This window comes from Ochlerotatus camptorhynchus, unplaced genomic scaffold, assembly GCF_037179485.1.
Source record: "Ochlerotatus camptorhynchus isolate MF236.1 unplaced genomic scaffold, CSIRO-AGI_Acam_v1.1 ptg000374l, whole genome shotgun sequence".
NCBI lineage: Eukaryota > Metazoa > Arthropoda > Insecta > Diptera > Culicidae > Ochlerotatus > Ochlerotatus camptorhynchus.
In genome coordinates, this window is record NW_027040862.1 from 1,534,064 (window position 1) to 1,552,500 (window position 18,437).

The following is an 18,437-nucleotide window of genomic DNA, read 5'->3' on the forward strand; positions in this document are numbered from 1 at the left end:
CATATAATTTTGATTGATTTACTTACCAATTTAATCAGAAATCTGAGATAATAGCACGATCGACCAACCGGAATTTTTTTTTGTCGCTCTTTTGATGATTCTCATTTGATAAGTGTCCAAAATAAGTTGGTAACATTTTTTTACGATCTTTTTTGGACACTTTTAATTTAATACTTTTTAAGTAAATCTTAAGGTGAAATCTTTATAAACTCGTGAAATACATCTTCCAAAGTCAGATAAACTGATTTGATAAAAAAAAATCATTGAATTGTATATTTTAGACCAAATTTAAAACAAGTACACTAACGTCGATTCCTCTTGACAAACGTCGAAACATGAAACTTTTTCGATAACATTTTCTAAAACTGCATAAATTGAGCAATTGTAAGCAATTTGAGGTAAACTGATGATCTTGAGACATAGCAAGTAATTGAAAGAATGTAATTACAACATCAACCCAGATGAATTTGAAGAAACTAGACAGTAAGCGAGGAAAATATATGAAAAGGGTCCAAAATATGTAGGGGTCCAATTCAAGTTGGTTACCCTAATACTTTAAAGTTAGGAAATACTTCCGGCGAATTGACATTGAGTGCGAACATGTGAAGTTTTTCTTATGCTAATTATTGCGTGTACATTTGAGCTAATCATGCCATTACCACAGTTGCGTATCCTCAAACAGATGGCCCTTGCTATGCCAAACAAGGTACACACTTCCCATCACCCTTTTATCAGTTCCAGTTCCAGCTAAGTATTTACCTTTATCCACTTTGAAGTCTCTCCCAACCTCTGTTTGAGTTGCATCAATGATATCGAAAACAGATGCAGTGATTTGATTGCAGCAGTTCACCGTAGACGCACGATGCACCGTTCCCGAGCAACGTTTCGTGAATTTCTGGTAGCTGGTGTTGGTAAACCTTCGCAGACTTCATCCATAATTTCCGGGAAATCTCACCGAGAACCATCTCATTCCAGCCACCATCTCGGCCATGATCATGGGCATAGCACTGGGGTGGCCGTCGCCCATGTTCAAGAAGCTCACCGAGGAGAGCCTTTCGGACAATCCCATCGGTAAGGTCATCGTCGAGAGCGAACAGTCCTGGATCAACTCGGTCCTGGCGATTGGTGGCTTCTTCGGACCGTTCGCCGCTGGGTTCCTGGCCGATCGACGAGGTCGAAAGCTTACGTTGCTGCTCAGTGCAATGGTGCACGTCGTCGGTTGGATTGTGCTGCTAACGGCCTATTCGGCTGCGATGATGATAGCTGCGCGGATCGTGCTGGGCTTTGGCAGTGGCTGTATTCTGGTTACGCTCCCGATGTACGTCGGCGAGATTGCCAGCGATCAGTATCGAGGCATTTTGGGATCTTTCCTACAGATTGGACAGACGGGTAAGGTTTTTTTTTTAAAGGAGAAAAGTAATGAGTTGTCGATCAATGGACACCTTCACTTCCAGTTGGCATCCTGTACGTTTACAGCATCGGACCGTACGTGGGATACTACGCCTTCCAGTGGATCTGCTGTGCAGTGCCGTTACTCTTCTTAGTTGTCTTCGGTTATATGCCGGAAACGCCACACTACTTTGTATCCAAAGGGTTATATCAGCAAGCTGCGGCTTCGTTGATGTATCTCCGGGACGCTTCAGCCGATGAAATTCAACCCGACCTGCTAGCAATCAAGAAGTTCCTACAAAGGGATGAACATATCCAGAGCACCAACTCTCTGAAGAGCCTGTTCACCCAGCGGTCCAACCTGAAAGCGCTGACAATCAGTTTCTGTCTGATTTCGCTTCAACAGTGGACCGGAATCGATTGCATCCTCTCGAACAGTGAGCTTATCTTCGAGAAAGCGCAAATATCGCTATCGGCAGATGTGTCCACCATTATCATGGGGGCGATTCAAGTGGTTTGTTGTTGTGTGACGCTGCTATTTGTGGACCGCGTCGGTCGGAAACCGGTCCTGATGAGTTCCGCCTTGGGACTTTCAGTTGCACTGACCTTGCTGGGAGCCTTCTTTATGATGGAGCAAATGAACGTGGACTCAAAGTACATCGGATGGATTCCCTTGACGGGCATGCTGGGGTTCATAGCGATCTTCAACTTTGGCTTCGGGCCGGTACCGTGGGCGATAGCTTCAGAGATTTTCGCACACGATGTGAAAGCCATTGGAAATACGATCAACGTGTCGGTTTCGTGGATTTTGGACTTTCTGGCGTTGAGATTCTTCCTGTTGATTAGCGAATCGTTCGGCTTCGAGTGGGCCTTCTGGATGTTTGCGATCATCTGTGCGGTAGCCTTCGTGTTTACAATGTTCTGTGTGGTGGAGACGAAAGGATTGAGCCTGCAGGAGATTCAAGAACGGTTGGGGAGAGTGTCGAAGCACGTGGAGGATGGTGGAAGGGAGTCGTCGTTACAGTAAAGTTTCGATTTTTTGATGATGATGACTTCCGTTTTTGTGGGTTCGAGAACAAAGTCAGTTAACTGAAACTCGTTTAAGGTGCAATTCAGCTCTCTTTCTTTAAGGCCTCGTTTGAAGACAATCCTTTAACATGAAATTAGAGTGTAAGCAAGCATCATTCCAGCACAGACAAACAAACATAACACTCGCAAGTTGCTCATCGAACAAGCATTTAACGGTCAATTTAAAAGTATCTTAGTTGGTAGTACCGCCACCTGTGGCGCGCATAGTCAATTCCCTTGCGTTTGACGTTTACACACTACCGCCATCTGTTCAGCGTACTACCCACCACAGTGTATTCAACAGATGGCGGTAATGTTTTTGCGACGATGATTTACAGTGAGAAATATTCAATGTGTTATGTCTGTTTGTCTGTGATTCCAGGCTTATCTGAGCTGTGTGACAAAACCCCTAGTCACAATTTTGGATTTATGAGGGTTCTGTAAGTAAGTAAGTAAGTAAGTAAGTAAGTAAGTAAGTAAGTAAGTAAGTAAGTAAGTAAATAAATAAATAAATAAATGCATAAATAAATAAATAAATGAATAAATAAATAAATAAATAAATAAATAAATAAATAAATAAATGAATAAATAAATAAATAAATAAATAAATAAATAAATAAATAAATAAATAAATGAATAAATAAATAAATAAATAAATAAATAAATAAATAAATAAATAAATAAATAAATAAATAAATAAATAAATAAATAAATAAATAAATAAATAAATAAATAAATAAATAAATAAATAAATAAATAAATAAATAAATAAATAAATAAATAAATAAATAAATAAATAAATAAATAAATAAATAAATAAATAAATAAATAAATAAATAAATAAATAAATTAATTAATTAATTAATTAATAAATAAATAAATAAATAAACACACAACTGAGTAAACGACACTCACTCACTGATTTAGTCAAAGCAGCCGTGAAGAAAAATATTGTCACATTAGCTAAGACGCACACATTCTTGTCACGTGTATCCAATGCATGCATTCCTTGCGACATGTAACGTCGTTAGCCGTCACATTATTTGAATGGTAAAAACGGTATTGCTATTTTCATCCCATGTTGACATACTATATTATCCCATGGAACGCATTATTTATGTTTTCTCAAAAGATATATTGATTTTTCATTTGAAACTGGACTGGAAATTGATTTATTGTTTTGCATTTGTGTGTAAGAAAGTGTGGAGTCGCTACTAAAGTGCGCTTTAGTTCAAAATGATTTAACGTAGGAAAAACCGCACTTTCTTAAGCGTTTCCGCACTTATACTGTTCGTCGATGTATCGAAAAATGTTCAACCGGTCAAAGTGTCATCAATAAACAAAAAAAAAGTCCACCGGTTCAAAACTTGTAACCCTAATTGACTAGTCGTTTATTATTCGATATGTGATTCGATGTTTCTTCTTCGCCAAGCGCCTAACCTCTAAATCCGTAAGCAGTCTAATTTAAATACTTTATAAATGTACATTTATAATTCCTCCTTACGCTATACTAGATTAAGTACTTATTCAATAAGTAGCACGCAACAGTCCTGTGTTGCTTCACTTCAAATCACAATAATTGAGAATAATCTTATTCAAGACCCAAAAGTGGCTTCCAAAAAACTTGGTCCAAAATTAACAATTTCATGCTCCACCCTCAGCGTGAGGGACGGACCTCAACAAGACCAATAACTAACCAACAAATCTGTACGAAAAGATTTCGTTTCAAATTCCTAACTTTAATCACCGTTTGGATCCGCCGCCGGAAAGTTGTTCAAGATTGAGCTTCGCTTTCAGCGCAGCCACGCTGCTACTGCTACCCTTATTGGAACCTTCGGCAGTCTTCTTCGCAATCGGCGGCGGAATCTGTGGCAGCTTCCTGGCTGGTTTCGGATTGCTCTGTTGATTGTCCGGGTTGGTTTGGGGAGGTTTCTGAGGTAGACTAGGTTTGAGGAATGGCTTCACCGACACGGTCGGTCGCTGCTTTTGAACGGTTGGAGGATGACTTCGCTCTTCGATGATTTCGTCCAGGTTTTCTCGACTTTGGAGGTTCGGAGTGCGTGGTTTGATCTTCTTCAGTTGGACTTCAGCGAAGGGATTGGGAGTGGGTGGGAGTTCCGTTACCGGGCTTCGCTTCGGGTGGACTTCGGCGACGATATTTTGGAACTCACCGATGGTCTTCTGCCGAGGGAGTTGTGGTAACCGTCGAGCCGGTTTCTCGTCACTTTTCGATCGATGAGATTGGAAACCTTGCACTTTCTTGAGCTTGACCTGACTCAGGAGGGTACCGAGGTCCGGTTCGGGGGTGCCCGGGATGGGTGGGGTGTCTACGACGGGAGTCTGGGCGGTGGCGTTGAGAAGAGGGCTTTCCGAGTCGACGCTGATCGAGCGTTGACTCAGGATTACCGGAGGACCTTTGGCTTTGATTTCGTGGATGGCTTCGTGCGCATCCAGAAGGGGTGAAGTTAGCATGAATGGTGAATTGACGATCTTGTTTTCGATGGTGATCTTCCCGCTGTTGTTGATGTTCACTTTGATGAAGTGTTGAGCTGGTTCGGGCTGTGCTACTGGTGGAGCAGGAGCTGCCCGCGTCGGTATGGTGGTATCGGTCTTCTTCGGAAGCTTAATCGTATTGGACGTTGTTGCACTAAGTGTCGGAGAAGATATCTCCACTCGTGGTGGCTTCGGCGGGCCTGTTGTTGTGGGTGAAGCCGGCGGTACCATGTGGCCGTACTTTCGCATTCGGAATTTGATCAATAGCTTCCTGAACAGTTCCGTAATGCTGTCTCGGTAGAAGTAAGCTCCTGCCACGATTGCTAACGATAGCAGAGCAGTTGGGACGAAGAATGTCCAGAAAGTGTTCAACGATTCATCCGGATCTACGATGGGCCCGCTATCCACAGACCCTCCAAGACCGGACTTCTCGCAAAACTGCCCTCCATATCCTATGTCGCAGTGGCAGTTTCCTTCGCTGTTACACACGCCATGCCCGTTGCAGCCGTCGGTGCAATCCTCTCCCACATCGTTCTCCTGTAGATGCGTTAACGATACGCACTTCTGCTTCCAGCACATTTTTCCCGCTCCACATTTTGCGCCGTCCGGAACCAGCCCGGGATTGACGACCTCTAATCCTAGATCCACTACGGCAGTGTTACAAATAGTCTCCCTAACAGTACCCCTAGGTCCGTAATGGCTAAACTTTGTCGTTGTTAACTTGGAGTATGCCTGCATACCAAAGTCCAACTTTTCATTCCGATGACTACAGTGCAGCAACCCACACATCATGTCCTCCTGGCTACATTTCGTATACTCTCCGGTCAGTAAATTGTTCCCGCAATTTCCGAAAATCGATCCATTCTTATTCGTTTGATAGCAATATTCGTCGATCGACTTGGCCGTCGATCCCCATAGCACCTTGCACTGACTATCGCGCGTCCGGCATTGCCCTTTGAAGCAGAAAGCCTTTCCACTGGCACAAGGCTCCGTATCTCTTAGGTAGACATCTCGCGGGCAAACAGCCGACTGCCCGTCACAGTGCTCTGCCAAATCGCACTCTCCTGCTGCCGCTCTACACTTAACCCCTGCTGATTTCACCTGACAGCTATCCAGATCACAACACTCTCCATTCGCACAGGTTGAATTCACCGTCAGTCGACAGGTCATTGCGTCACAGCACTTGGTATCACAAACGTCAGCCAGTCCACAATCACACTCTTCACCGGGTTCTAGTAACCCATTCCCGCAGGTGCTCTTCACGAACATTTTCTCCGGTTTGTTCTTCAAACAGGACCCCAGCCCATGTTTGAAGGCCGTCTCCAAATCCCTCACGCTGCACGAACTCCAATGGTTGGGAGCCGCTTGGCTACGAACTGTCTTCGATGCCATCACACAGTTCCCGTTGGGACAGTGGCAGTCCGGTCCATCGTGATCGATGTTGAAGTTATGGCCCATCTCGTGTGCTATGGTACTGGCCTGCAAGGCAACGAACTTTGTGTCGACGACCTCGACTCCACCGGATCCCGCATACGTACACATCGAACCCAACTCTGCTTTCCCCACAACACTATCGGTGAAGTGAACACCCGTCAACAGTTGCGCGTTGTCGTGTGGGATCATCTTCAATAGCGTGTTTCTTCGATAGTTGAGAAAGTTCTCCAACGTCTTCTTGGAATCCGAGCTGATTTCGATCTGGTCCCGGTCGGACCAGATGACCACCCCGACCAGGGCGATGTAGATGTTGAGCGGACGGTAGATGGCGTTCATCACGTTCACCAAGTCCAGGCAGTATCGGTGAATTCGCTGATCGTTGCTGGTACTGCGGTAAAGGGCATTGTCGATGACCAGCACCAGTTCAACGTAGCTGGACGCGGCGTTCGATTTGTACGCCGCTCGGATGGAGTCAACCGTGGGAGAGTCCATCGCTTCGAGGGCACGCTTGGTCTGGAATGTAAAGACTTGGTCAGAACTTAAGATCAAAACAGATTATCGACAAGGATACATACCCGATGATTGCGGAACTTAAATCCTGGTCGCCTGTAGATGTAGTGTTGCTTCCGGGAGCCGACATCTTCGAAATCCAACAGATACGTCGCATCGTGATCGTACACCACTCCGCGGATGCCGTGGTCACAGGTGGATAGAGCTACGTGAGATTCCGGCCGCTGACGGATGATGCCCTGCGGAAGATTTTCAAACCATCAGTTGAACGAAGTAAATAGTTCGAGTAGTGTTTACAAGCGATGCCACCGTGTGTTGTGGCTTATCGAAGTTTGCTTGCTTTCCAACGCGTGCTTGAATGCGGAGGAAGCGGCAGTGGGCGATAAAATAGTATGGGGAAGCTTCTAGAATTACGATGTGCATGTGCGAGCATCAGCGTGCATTGATGGAACTACGGATGACAGGATTTTGTTGACGTTTATCGCACGATTAGAAATGATACATTGCTCGGAAGTGATGCAATCATGTTTTGATAGTTGAAAGGTGTAGTGCTTCATCGATGAACGTGAGTTTAATACCATCGACAGACATTGTTGTACCAACCAGTGGAAACTAACGATTTTAAATTGGCTCATACTGGACTAGCCTATTGGTTCCAAGCAAATCGATTAACGTATCCCATTTTAGTTGAAATTCCAGTACTACACTATGTGTGTTTTGACTCGCTATGAAAGATTGACAGATAAAATGAGGGGTTCGTGGATTTTCCTATGTTTCGAGGGGTGCTTCGGTTAGCTTGGGACCGAAGATATTACCAGAGCTGAGCCAAAAAGTTGAACTCGTTTCTTCGGGACCTTCTGGTCTTAGAGTTACCTGTATGGTACCAGAGCTGAGCCAAAAAGTTGAGCACGTTTCATGATATTTGTCACAGGTATCAATTACAACTCCGTTGAGGATTGGATTGCGGAACCGAATTGCAATTCGCTTTGCTAAGGTGGATATTCTCGATAACAACACGTTTCAGCTATCATCATACAGCTGCAGTAAACTTTTTGTTCTATATGTTTGAACTAAACACTATCAAAATACCGTGTTTTGGTAAACAAATAAAAGCTTCAGTTTCGTCACAGACAAATAAACATAACCTTTTCTCCTCAATCGTCGTACACGCATTTAGCGTTCATCAAAATGACATTCATTTTGAATTAATTGGCCTTACTTAACATCTTGACTAGAATGAAGGCTCCCGTCTTGGGCAAAATTGTTCAGATAGACTAGGAGTATTTTATGCTAAACAGTTTAGCTCAGAATTTACTCATGAGCTAGCACTGTTGCTTCACGTTGTTTCGAGTTGTTTGGTTGCACATGACAGGTTGTCTAGCAAAAGCGCTTCTTTTTTGTTTCGGCTAAGTTTTTAAGATGAACTGAAACAATTATGTGGTAATCATCATAGTGTATAAATCACTCCTCAGAGATCACGAGAGCTTAACTTTTTTATATTTGTGACATTTTAACAAATTATAATATCGCTATCTTCAGCAATTTTGGACTAAAAAAAATTCATTAGTTGCTAACTCTGTTCAGAAGATTTCTGTCAATCACGATTAGAAAGAAATACGCAATCCATTTTAAGTTTTCGTTTATTTAAAAATTGTTTCTCAAATGTAACCGTTTGTTACAAAACATGTTAGATTTTTAATTTGTGCATAGTTGTTAAATGTACCGTCACGTCTCGTAAAGTTATTTGGTGTTGGATTAGTAGGGTTAGTAGTCGTTGTGAAAAAATGTTAATTTGTTAGTAGGATTAATTGTTTTTAAATTTGAAAATTATATAAAACCGTACAACAGTACAGTGGGTATGAGTATACTACCAGTGGGTACAACAACATTCGGGCGAAACTACGAATTCAAAATGGGTGGAAAATAACGTCTCACGAGAAGAGCAATGGGATGGGAAAAGCGCGAAGGAAAACCGCCATTCCTTAATCAGTATCTGGCGTTCGTGTGCTTCGGACCGTTAAAACCAAGTGTCCTCAAAGTAATAAAAGTGAGTGGTGAATCGCGGGAGTACCTATTTGTTCAATCAGGTAATACGGCTTGGCTAATTAATTACGGATAGCTAACATTAATCGAATGACCGTAGACTAGTACGATAATTAATTAAAATAAACCCCGTTGCCCTCACAGGACCTTTTTGTGGTACCATTCGGTACAGCGCCATTTTGTGAACCAACCGACTAAGTCGGTCAGGAAGCACACGAGTCGGATTATTGGTCCTTAGTGGCTATTAATCCTAACAATAAAGGACATCATTTCGATTTGGCATTGCAAGGTCAAAATCGTCGCATTCCTCGGGCCAAGGCGGCTCTAAACGCAAAAGAGGACCCCTCTCAGCAGAGTCACTCCGGCCTTGCCTGGACTCTGGTGATTCTCGTCAACGAGGGTAGACGCCAGGAGACCGCAGATCGCCATCAAGTTAAGTCGATCTATTGTTCCAACATCACCACCCTGTCAGGCTTGATTCGCCCGACGTCAAGCTCGTCGTACGTAGGATCATCGGCGAGCGCTCGCACATCGGCAGAGTAGTCTTCGGCAGAGCATAATCAACGGCAGTACCGGTACGTCAAACCCCCAAAAACCCACTGTACATCCATAAAATTCAATAGAACTATTAGAAATCCAATCCACACCTGCTATAGTTTTTATTAATAAATAATAGTATACACCCTTTGATTACTGTGTCATTTAAACTTTCCATAGCTTTTAGTCAGGTGACAGTACTGCACGTTAAGATCGCGAAGCCCCTCCAGATTACCCAGTAGTAAGCCGACCTTGAGACACAGCTCGAGAGGTTTCTTGCTACTGAGCCTTTTTACCGGGATACAGACAGTAGAGTTACACAAAAATAAGATACGGTTCATATCAGTCACTTTTGTTCATCAATGAGTAATGAATGTCACACTAGAGCCATAGAGGTAACTCTAAGACCACTGGGTCCCGAAGCAAATCATTATTATTTTTGGCTCACTCAGTACCAGAACAACGGTCCCAAGCAGTCCCAAGCTATTTCACTCACCCCTGCATGTTCTGCATGAATCCACACACCCCTGATGTTATCTGTCAAACTTTCATAGCGAATCAAAACAAACATAGTGTAGTAATAGAATTTCAACTAGAATAGGGTACGTTAATCGTTTGCTTGGGACCAATAGGCTACTAAATTGGTGAGCCAATTTAAAATCGTTAGTTTCGTATTGATTGTTGCTAGAGCCACCTGGTTTGTTAATTATTTGCTGATATCTTTACCATAAAGTAGGTCTTGTTCATTTGAACAACTTTTCCGAAGACGGGAACCTTCTATCTAGTCAAAATGTTATGTTAGGGCAGACTAGAGAGGGTCTAGTATAAGAGAGGAGCGGACTGGCTGGTTTTGAGCCAAACGAACTGTCAAAGCCAGAGCCAATCGAGCAGCGTCTATCTTGATTGCATTTGCAGTGTTGCTAGAAATCACCTTGGCATAGGTTGCCAAGGCAGTTTGATTTGAATCCGCTCCTCTCTTATAATAGATCCTCTCTAGGGCAGACTATTCCAAATGAATGTCATACTTGCGCTGCCTGGTGAGTGCATTCTGAACTAAACTCTGTTCCTTAAGATAAATCTTGTCCATTTGAACAACTTTACTGAAGACGGAAACCTTCCATATGCACAGGATCTGTAGATAGCGTTGTATAATGTGTATATAAGATTGCGCAACTTGATCATTTTCGATTTGGCGCCATCTAGTACACACTAAAATTTTGTTTCCGTCTTCGGTAAATTTTACCGAAATCAGAAAAGCTGAACGTTCGGTAAAACTTTGACCTTCATTTTAAAGGCTATTAAAATCAAAACATGTTCAACCTTGTTTAAATGATCAAATCTTGTGATTTTAGTGGAGATTTAGTTTCAAAGTAGCTGAAAAGCAATTGAATTGAATTGCATAAATTTTAACGAAAAGTTCAGCTGTTCAGATTTCGGTAAAAATTACTGAAGTCGGCGATAATATCTAAGTGTGTAAGTATATTCTGTCATACACTATCCATAGTTCTGAAGACCTCGGATGTTTGAATATCTTTGCAGAAGGAAGCAACATTTGTTTGGGATCTCGTGATATAAGCATCTCTAACATCAAAATATGCCACTTCGTGAGTGAATTTTTACAAATCACCTCGAGAGATCTGCTCTCTAAAATAAACTTTAACAAATTAAACTAAAAGTACATTAAATTTACTTTACAAAACATTTGAAATTTCAAAAATCCATTCAACCTTTGCTAAGATATGACAATTTGAATTTGGGGTCATATTGAGCCTACACACTAATCGAGTCAGTACGGTTTTACCAACAATCAATACGAAACTAACGATTTTAAATTGGCTCACCACTTTAGTAGCCTATTGGTCCCAAGCAAACGATTAACGTACCCTATTCTAGTTGAAATTCTATTACTACACTATGTTTGTTTTGATTCGCTATGAAAGTTTGACAGATAACATCAGGGGTGTGTGGATTCATGCAGAACATGCAGGGGTGAGTGAAATAGCTTGGGACTGCTTGGGACCGTTGTTCTGGTACTGAGTGAGCCAAAAATAATAATGATTTTCTTCGGGACCCAGTGGTCTTAGAGTTACCTCTATGGATATACTGCAGCACAGGTAAGATTTATATTTTTTTTTAAGCACCATAAAGGAAAAATTAAAAGTAATTTTCATTTTCTTTCTTCCCAGGTAAAAGATTTGGTCGCCGAAGATGGAATATTATGTTCCCCTCGTTCCAAAGCAGGACATGGACTGAGAGCAGAGTTAGTAGATACAGTTTTGATACAGTAGATACAGTTTGAAAATGGCCTTAAATGTTGAAAATTGTTATAATTATATTTTTTTAATTCGCATTATCTTGAGAACGGCTGGACTTAGGAAAAAAGTTTCTAGATTCAAAGTTATCGAAAATTATGCGTAGAATCAAAATAAATTATTATTTACTAAAAAAATATGCATTTTCATCAACTTGTAAAAATCAACAAAAATTAAAAAAAAATATAGATTTCTTTTTAAGAAAGTTACCAGCATACACTTTTCACGAAATTTAAGGGTATTTCATCAATCTTCTTGAAAAAAAAATTATAAAGATCGAAGGGGGGGGTGTTTTGAGATAATCATCGTTTTATGTTTTTTAAATACTAATTTACGAAGTTTTTTCTTTCAGTGTATTTTTTCCGCAAAGATAATTTAATTACCTAAAACTTTTCCTCATATGCCAATTTCATCAGATCAATTGTTTTCAAGTTATGATTAATCCATTTTTTTATACGCCCTTATCAAAAGTTACTCTGGAGGACAAAATCATATTTAAATGAAAAATGCAACCATTAGTAGCTGTCGGTAGCACAGCGAGCAGCAGCAGAAAAATTGTCTCAACCGATGACTTCCAGGTCGGCGCACGGAGAGGTAAAGTTTTCACTCACTTTTTTCTTTCTTTTGTAGGTACTTTCGGATGGCGGACCAATCCTTCGAAAGGTAAGTGTTCACACGCGATCACTGGACTTGAAATGCACTTTACTTTGTCTATATTCTATTTAAAATTACTATATTTTACTTAATTACAAAAGGCAATAAACTACGGGTTTAAATTCAATTCACTACTTTCTTCTGTTTGTTTTGGTTCCACTTCAATTATGATGATGCTGTATGACGTCGCTGTAGCGAATGAGGATGACTCCTGTCACTCTTCGACTTTTATAACAGGGCGCGGCGGAAGACGGTACAACGCCATGCTACCAATCTAAATTTCCCTTTTGGGCGTTTATAGCCGTCGATCAAAGGGAGTTTTTACGATGTGACCGATGAGCAACAGATGGCGCGTCGATGCATTTTCGTTGTCACGAACAGTAGCAGCGAACACGTGAGCAATGTTTCATTCAAATCAGAAGGGGTCGAGACAAAAATGACATTTCTTTAACGATTTGAGCTGGAAATGCTCTATAAGTAGTCTCCTTTTTCCAATTCAAATCAAACCAATCCCACCAAGGTGGTCATACTTTAAAATAGGCCTGATAGGACTAGGAACTGTAAATAATAATTAAAATCTCAAATGTACTAAAGTTGAATAGACGCATCTGTATCACTTGAAAAATTCATAAATGTAAACCACACAAACACAAGAAATAAAGATCATTTAAAGTCCTTCGCATTAGTTGCGATTCACCCGTTCAACGGTAAACATCGGTGTCGGTGTCATCGTGTGATAACATCCAGGGCCTGCCATTCGTCGTCTGGCTCGACGTGGTGGTGTAAAGCTCATCTCCGGTCTGATGTACGAGGAAACCCGAGGTGTGCCGAGAAAATGTGATCCGTAATGCCGTCACTGAATACGCAGCTGCCTACACGTCATCATCATCTTCCAAAGGCTTTGCCATCAGTACAGGCTACCATCGGCGCTTTTCAAGGCCACCAACATTTTCCAAAAGAGTTAATTTTCTGAACATGTCCCAACTAAAATTCATATCAAAAGGTTCTTTTCAGGGCAATCATAGTCATACTAAAGAGTATAAACAGAGATAACCCCGCTAAAATTCCTATTCCTACACAAAACACAAGCTCTTGCTGCAGTTAACAAAAATATTTATTATATCATACCACGTAGTCCTACGTCATCATTGCGTACAACCCCATTGTGCTGTCCCTTGTAGTTTTTCTTCAGAAAAGTCAATCCAGTTTCGTACAATTTTATCTCAGGCGTCATTTGATTTATTGAAAAATATCAAATACACCACACACCCACTTCTACGCTGTTTTCTGAACTTTTCTAAAGCTCGCTGAGTTTCTACGAATGAAGCTCTATGAAGTTCCCAGAATTACTACTATGTTTCGTTAATTTCTACGATGTTCCCTGAACTTCTTAGAAGTCCTGGGAGTTTTACGAAGTTCCTTGAGCTTAAAGAAAAATCCCTGAACTCTAATCTAAATAGAACATTAAGAATAGTAGACATTCATAAAAATCATTAAAAATAAATACTGACATCGAAACTGCTTGAGAAAATACTGGTATAAAAAAGAAACACAAATTTCCGGGGGAGCCTAGATAATTCTGGAGAGGGCTTGGCACCCCCGTTAGCTAAAGTTAACCCTTTAGAAGGCAGTGGCAACTATATTGCCACCAACAATCTGTATTTTTTCTCCACACAAACAATTCCGTTGCAGTTGGCTACTTCTGATATCTGGCAACACTTCAAATTTTTTTTGAGCCGGAACAAGTGGAAACTGAGTATTTGGGAGTCATTTTTGTGTAAACAATCCGCCATTTTCGAGCGGAAATACGAATATCAGCTAAAACTTATTACAAATCCCACAAGTCGGTAAGTTTTTCAATAGAAATATACTGTTTTGGAACTCCTTTCTTAGATCATTTACTTTTTTCTTCGGGTTATCACAACCGTAAGCATTTAAAAGCGATTCCTCACCCACGCACGATTACCCGCATTGAAAACAGTTGCAAGTATCTAATCATCTATTCAGGTCATTGTGCTAACCTTATATGATATTGTTGGATCATATCTGATATCGTTTATATATGTTACCGATTTATTAGGAAAGCCAACTACTCAAGCATTATCCGAAACATCAGCTTCAGATGAATCGGATGACGATCAATCAAGCGAAGATTTTTCCCAAGTGGACCAATCAGACGATGATGAAGTTGACTGGAAAAAAGGCGATTGGTCCCAGGATCCCAATACAGCCAATTTTGATAATGTTCGTTTGCAAGCCTTGAATGCAGTCCCGGGAAATGCAAGACCAGTAGCCTATTTCGCACAGTTTTTCGACGATGACATTTTGAAACTTATAGTTACCCAAACTAACATCTACGCAGCAAAGTCGACACTGGGAACTGGTATCTGAAGCAGAAATCAAAGCTTTTCTAGGGATTACCATTATGATGGGTCTCAAGCCTCTTGCAAGTGTTGATTTGTACTGGTCAAGTGATCCATTTTTCCGTACGGACGAAATTACTTCCATTATGCCGTGCAAGAGATTCAAAAAAATCTTAGAGAATTTGCATCTGAATCATAATCGTATGATGCCTCCAAGGAATTCAGATCATTTTGACAAACTGTACAAGATTCGTCCACTTCTTGATTTACTGAACACTGCATGCCAGAGAACAGTACAGTCCACATCATCGCAATCGATTGATGAATCGATGATTCTGTTCAAAGGGCGATCGACATTGAAACAATATATGCCACTAAAACCTATCAAGAGAGGCTATAAGGTGTGGACAAGAGCCGGCAGTGAGACTGGTTACGTATTTGAGTTTGATATTTATACTGACAAACGCGATGACAAGTCTCCTACTATAGGCCTAGGGGCCAATGTAGTCAAGAATCTAACGCAGAAACTAATTGATGAAGGATTTCAAGGTCATGTGACCTTTGATAGTTTCTTCGCCTCATACGGTATATTACAAAACTTATATGATCACGGACTACAGCATTCCATCCTAAAACTGCGACAGCTACGTGTGAAAGGAAGCAACATGATGGTACCAGAAAAACCATCGTATGTCCGAAAGCGGTTCAGGAATACACAAAGCGGATGGGCGGAGTAGATCGGTTTGATCAAAAGAGAAGCAAGTATGGGGTCGGTAGAAGAAGCCAGAGGTGGTGGCTGCGGATTTTCAATTTCTGCATTGATTTGGCTATTACGAATGCATACTTGTTGTATGCATCTAACAACCATGTGCGAAATCACGTGACTCAGCTGCAGTTCAGGTTGAAGTTATCACGAGACCTTGTTGGTAACTATATTTCGAGGAAGCGCAGCCTACAAAGCGAACCAAGATATTCTACAAAGAAGCCTACAATGTCTTCAAACTATCAAAAAGAAGGAGTACCAGATAATCTACGCTTTTCAGTTGTTGGAAGTCATAAACTGGAACAGTTGGCTACCTATCGTCGTTGTCGCCTATGTAGTACAAAGGCTAAAAATAAGAGGTCCAAAATTCAATGTTCCAAGTGTAAGGTACCACTTTGCGCAACACTTTGCTTTGATTTGTTTCACGTAAAACTTAATTGAAATTGATCTATGTCTATCTTACAATTCGTTCCAAAAATAAAGTGCACCTGCCGGGCAGTGGCAAACATATAGCCACCAATATTGTTGCGCTAGTAAGGCAGTGGCAAACATATTGCCACCAAGGTTTTTGGACTTCGAAGGCAGTGGCAACTATATTGCCACTAATTTTTTCAAGTTTTTCAACTATTTTTTTTCCAAACAAAAAATATATTTGCGCTTTTGACCGAGTAAGCATTGTGTTTTATTGTAGTTTTTGTTGATTCCTTGCTTGGTTTCCACGGCCTTATAAAGGGTTAAACCTTCTTTGTAGGTAGTACCTCCACCTGTGGTGCGCATAGTCAATTTCCTTGGACGCACGTCGATTTTATAAATTTTAACTTTTTCTACAAAAATAATCGAATTTTTGTCTAAATACTTGTATGTATCTCCTTATCCTTTAATTTTTCTTGCTACAATAAAATTAGCATCTAATACTTTAAAGTTAGGAAATATTTTGACATTGAGTGCAAACATGTGAAGTTTTTCTTATGCTAATTATTGCGTGTACATTTGAGCTAATCATGCCATTACTACAGTTGCGTGTCCTCAAACAGATGGCCCTTGCTATGCCAAACAAGGTACACACTTCCCATCACCCTTTTATCAGTTCCAGTTCCAGCTAAGTATTTACCTTTATCCACTTTGAAGTCTCTCCCAACCTCTGTTTGAGTTGCATCAATGATATCGAAAACAGATGCAGTGATTTGATTGCAGCAGTTCACCGTAGACGCACGATGCACCGTTCCCGAGCAAAGTTTCGTGAATTTCTGGTAGCTGGTGTTGGTAAACCTTCGCAGACTTCATCCATAATTTCCGGGAAATCTCACCGAGAACCATCTCATTCCAGCCACCATCTCGGCCATGATCATGGGCATAGCACTGGGGTGGCCGTCGCCCATGTTCAAGAAGCTCACCGAGGAGAGCCTTTCGGACAATCCCATCGGTAAGGTCATCGTCGAGAGCGAGCAGTCCTGGATCAACTCGGTCCTGGCGATTGGTGGCTTCTTCGGACCGTTCGCCGCTGGGTTCCTGGCCGATCGACGAGGTCGAAAGCTTACGTTGCTGCTCAGTGCAATGGTGCACGTCGTTGGTTGGATTGTGCTGCTAACGGCCTATTCGGCTGCGATGATGATAGCTGCGCGAATCGTGCTGGGCTTCGGCAGTGGCTGTATTCTGGTTACGCTCCCGATGTACGTCGGCGAGATTGCCAGAGACGGGTAAGGTTTTTTTTAAGGAGAAAAGTAATGAGCTGTCGATCAATGGACACCTTCACTTCCAGTTGGTATCCTGTACGTTTACTGCATCGGTCCGTACGTGGGATACTACGCCTTCCAGTGGATCTGCTGTGCAGTGCCGTTACTCTTCTTAGTTGTCTTCGGTTATATGCCGGAAACGCCACACTACTTTGTATCCAAAGGGTTATATCAGCAAGCTGCGGTTTCGTTGATGTATCTCCGGGACGCTTCAGCCGATGAAATTCAACCCGACCTGCTAGCAATCAAGAAGTTCCTACAAAAGGATGAACATATCCAGAGCACCAACTCTCTGAAGAGCCTGTTCACCCAGCGGTCCAACCTGAAAGCGCTGACTATCAGCTTCTGTCTGATTTCGCTCCAACAGTGGACCGGAATCGATTGCATCCTCTCGAACAGTGATCTTATCTTCGAGAAAGCGCAAATATCGCTATCGGCAGATGTGTCCACCATTATCATGGGGGCGATTCAAGTGGTTTGTTGTTGTGTGACGCTGCTGTTTGTGGACCGCGTCGGTCGGAAACCGGTCCTGATGAGTTCCGCCTTGGGACTTTCAGTTGCACTGACCTTGCTGGGAGCCTTCTTTATGATGGAGCAAATGAACGTGGACTCGAAGTACATCGGGTGGATTCCCTTGACGGGCATGCTGGGGTTCATAGCGATCTTCAACTTTGGCTTCGGGCCGGTACCGTGGGCGATAGCTTCAGAGATTTTCGCACACGATGTGAAAGCCATTGGAAACACGATCAACGTGTCCGTTTCGTGGATTTTGGACTTTCTGGCGTTACGATTCTTCCTGTTGATTAGCGAATCGTTCGGCTTCGAGTGGGCCTTCTGGATGTTTGCGATCATCTGTGCGGTGGCCTTCGTGTTTACAATGTTCTGTGTGGTGGAGACGAAAGGATTGAGCCTGCAGGAGATTCAAGAACGGTTGGGGAGAGTGTCGAAGCACGTGGAGGATGCTGGAAGGGAGTCGTCGTTACAGTAAAGTTTCGATCTTTTGATGATGATGATTTCCGTTTTTGTGGGTTCGAGAACAAAGTCACTTAACTGAAACTCGTTTAAGGTGCAATCCAGCTCTCTTTCTTTAAGGCCTCGTTTGAAGACAATCCTTTAGCCTGAAATCAGAGTGTAAGCA

At 41.9% G+C, this 18,437-nt stretch overlaps 3 protein-coding genes across 3 annotated transcripts; 2 read left to right on the forward strand and 1 right to left on the reverse strand.

Annotated features, from left to right (window-relative positions):
• Positions 1–482: 482 nt before the first annotated feature.
• LOC135710281 (facilitated trehalose transporter Tret1-like) lies at positions 483–18,350 on the forward strand. The gene is made up of 3 exons (XM_065232809.1): positions 483–911; positions 976–1,389; positions 17,326–18,350. Exons 1-3 carry the CDS (start codon positions 863–865, stop codon positions 18,285–18,287), a joined length of 1,425 nt encoding a protein of 474 aa, XP_065088881.1. The 5' UTR covers positions 483–862; the 3' UTR covers positions 18,288–18,350.
• LOC135710250 (facilitated trehalose transporter Tret1-2 homolog) lies at positions 1,439–2,416 on the forward strand (the record flags this gene model as incomplete). Its single annotated transcript, XM_065232770.1, has 1 exon — positions 1,439–2,416. A coding segment is annotated over one exon (978 nt), but the record flags the coding sequence as incomplete, so codon positions are not given.
• On the reverse strand, positions 3,817–7,151 carry LOC135710251 (zinc metalloproteinase-disintegrin-like EoMP06; the record flags this gene model as incomplete). The annotated part of the gene is made up of 2 exons (XM_065232771.1): positions 3,817–6,897; positions 6,960–7,151. Coding segments are annotated over 2 exons (2,889 nt in total), but the record flags the coding sequence as incomplete, so codon positions are not given.
• Positions 18,351–18,437: the final 87 nt, after the last annotated feature.

Coding starts and splice junctions, on each gene's coding strand:
- LOC135710281 (XM_065232809.1), top strand. CDS start 863: ATGCACCGTTCCCGAGCAACGTTTCGTGAATTTCTGGTAGCTGGTGTT. Junction 912..975: donor ATTTCTGGTAGCTGGTGTTG/GTAAACCTTCGC, acceptor ATCTCATTCCAG/CCACCATCTCGGCCATGATC. Junction 1,390..17,325: donor CCTACAGATTGGACAGACGG/GTAAGGTTTTTT, acceptor CTTCACTTCCAG/TTGGTATCCTGTACGTTTAC.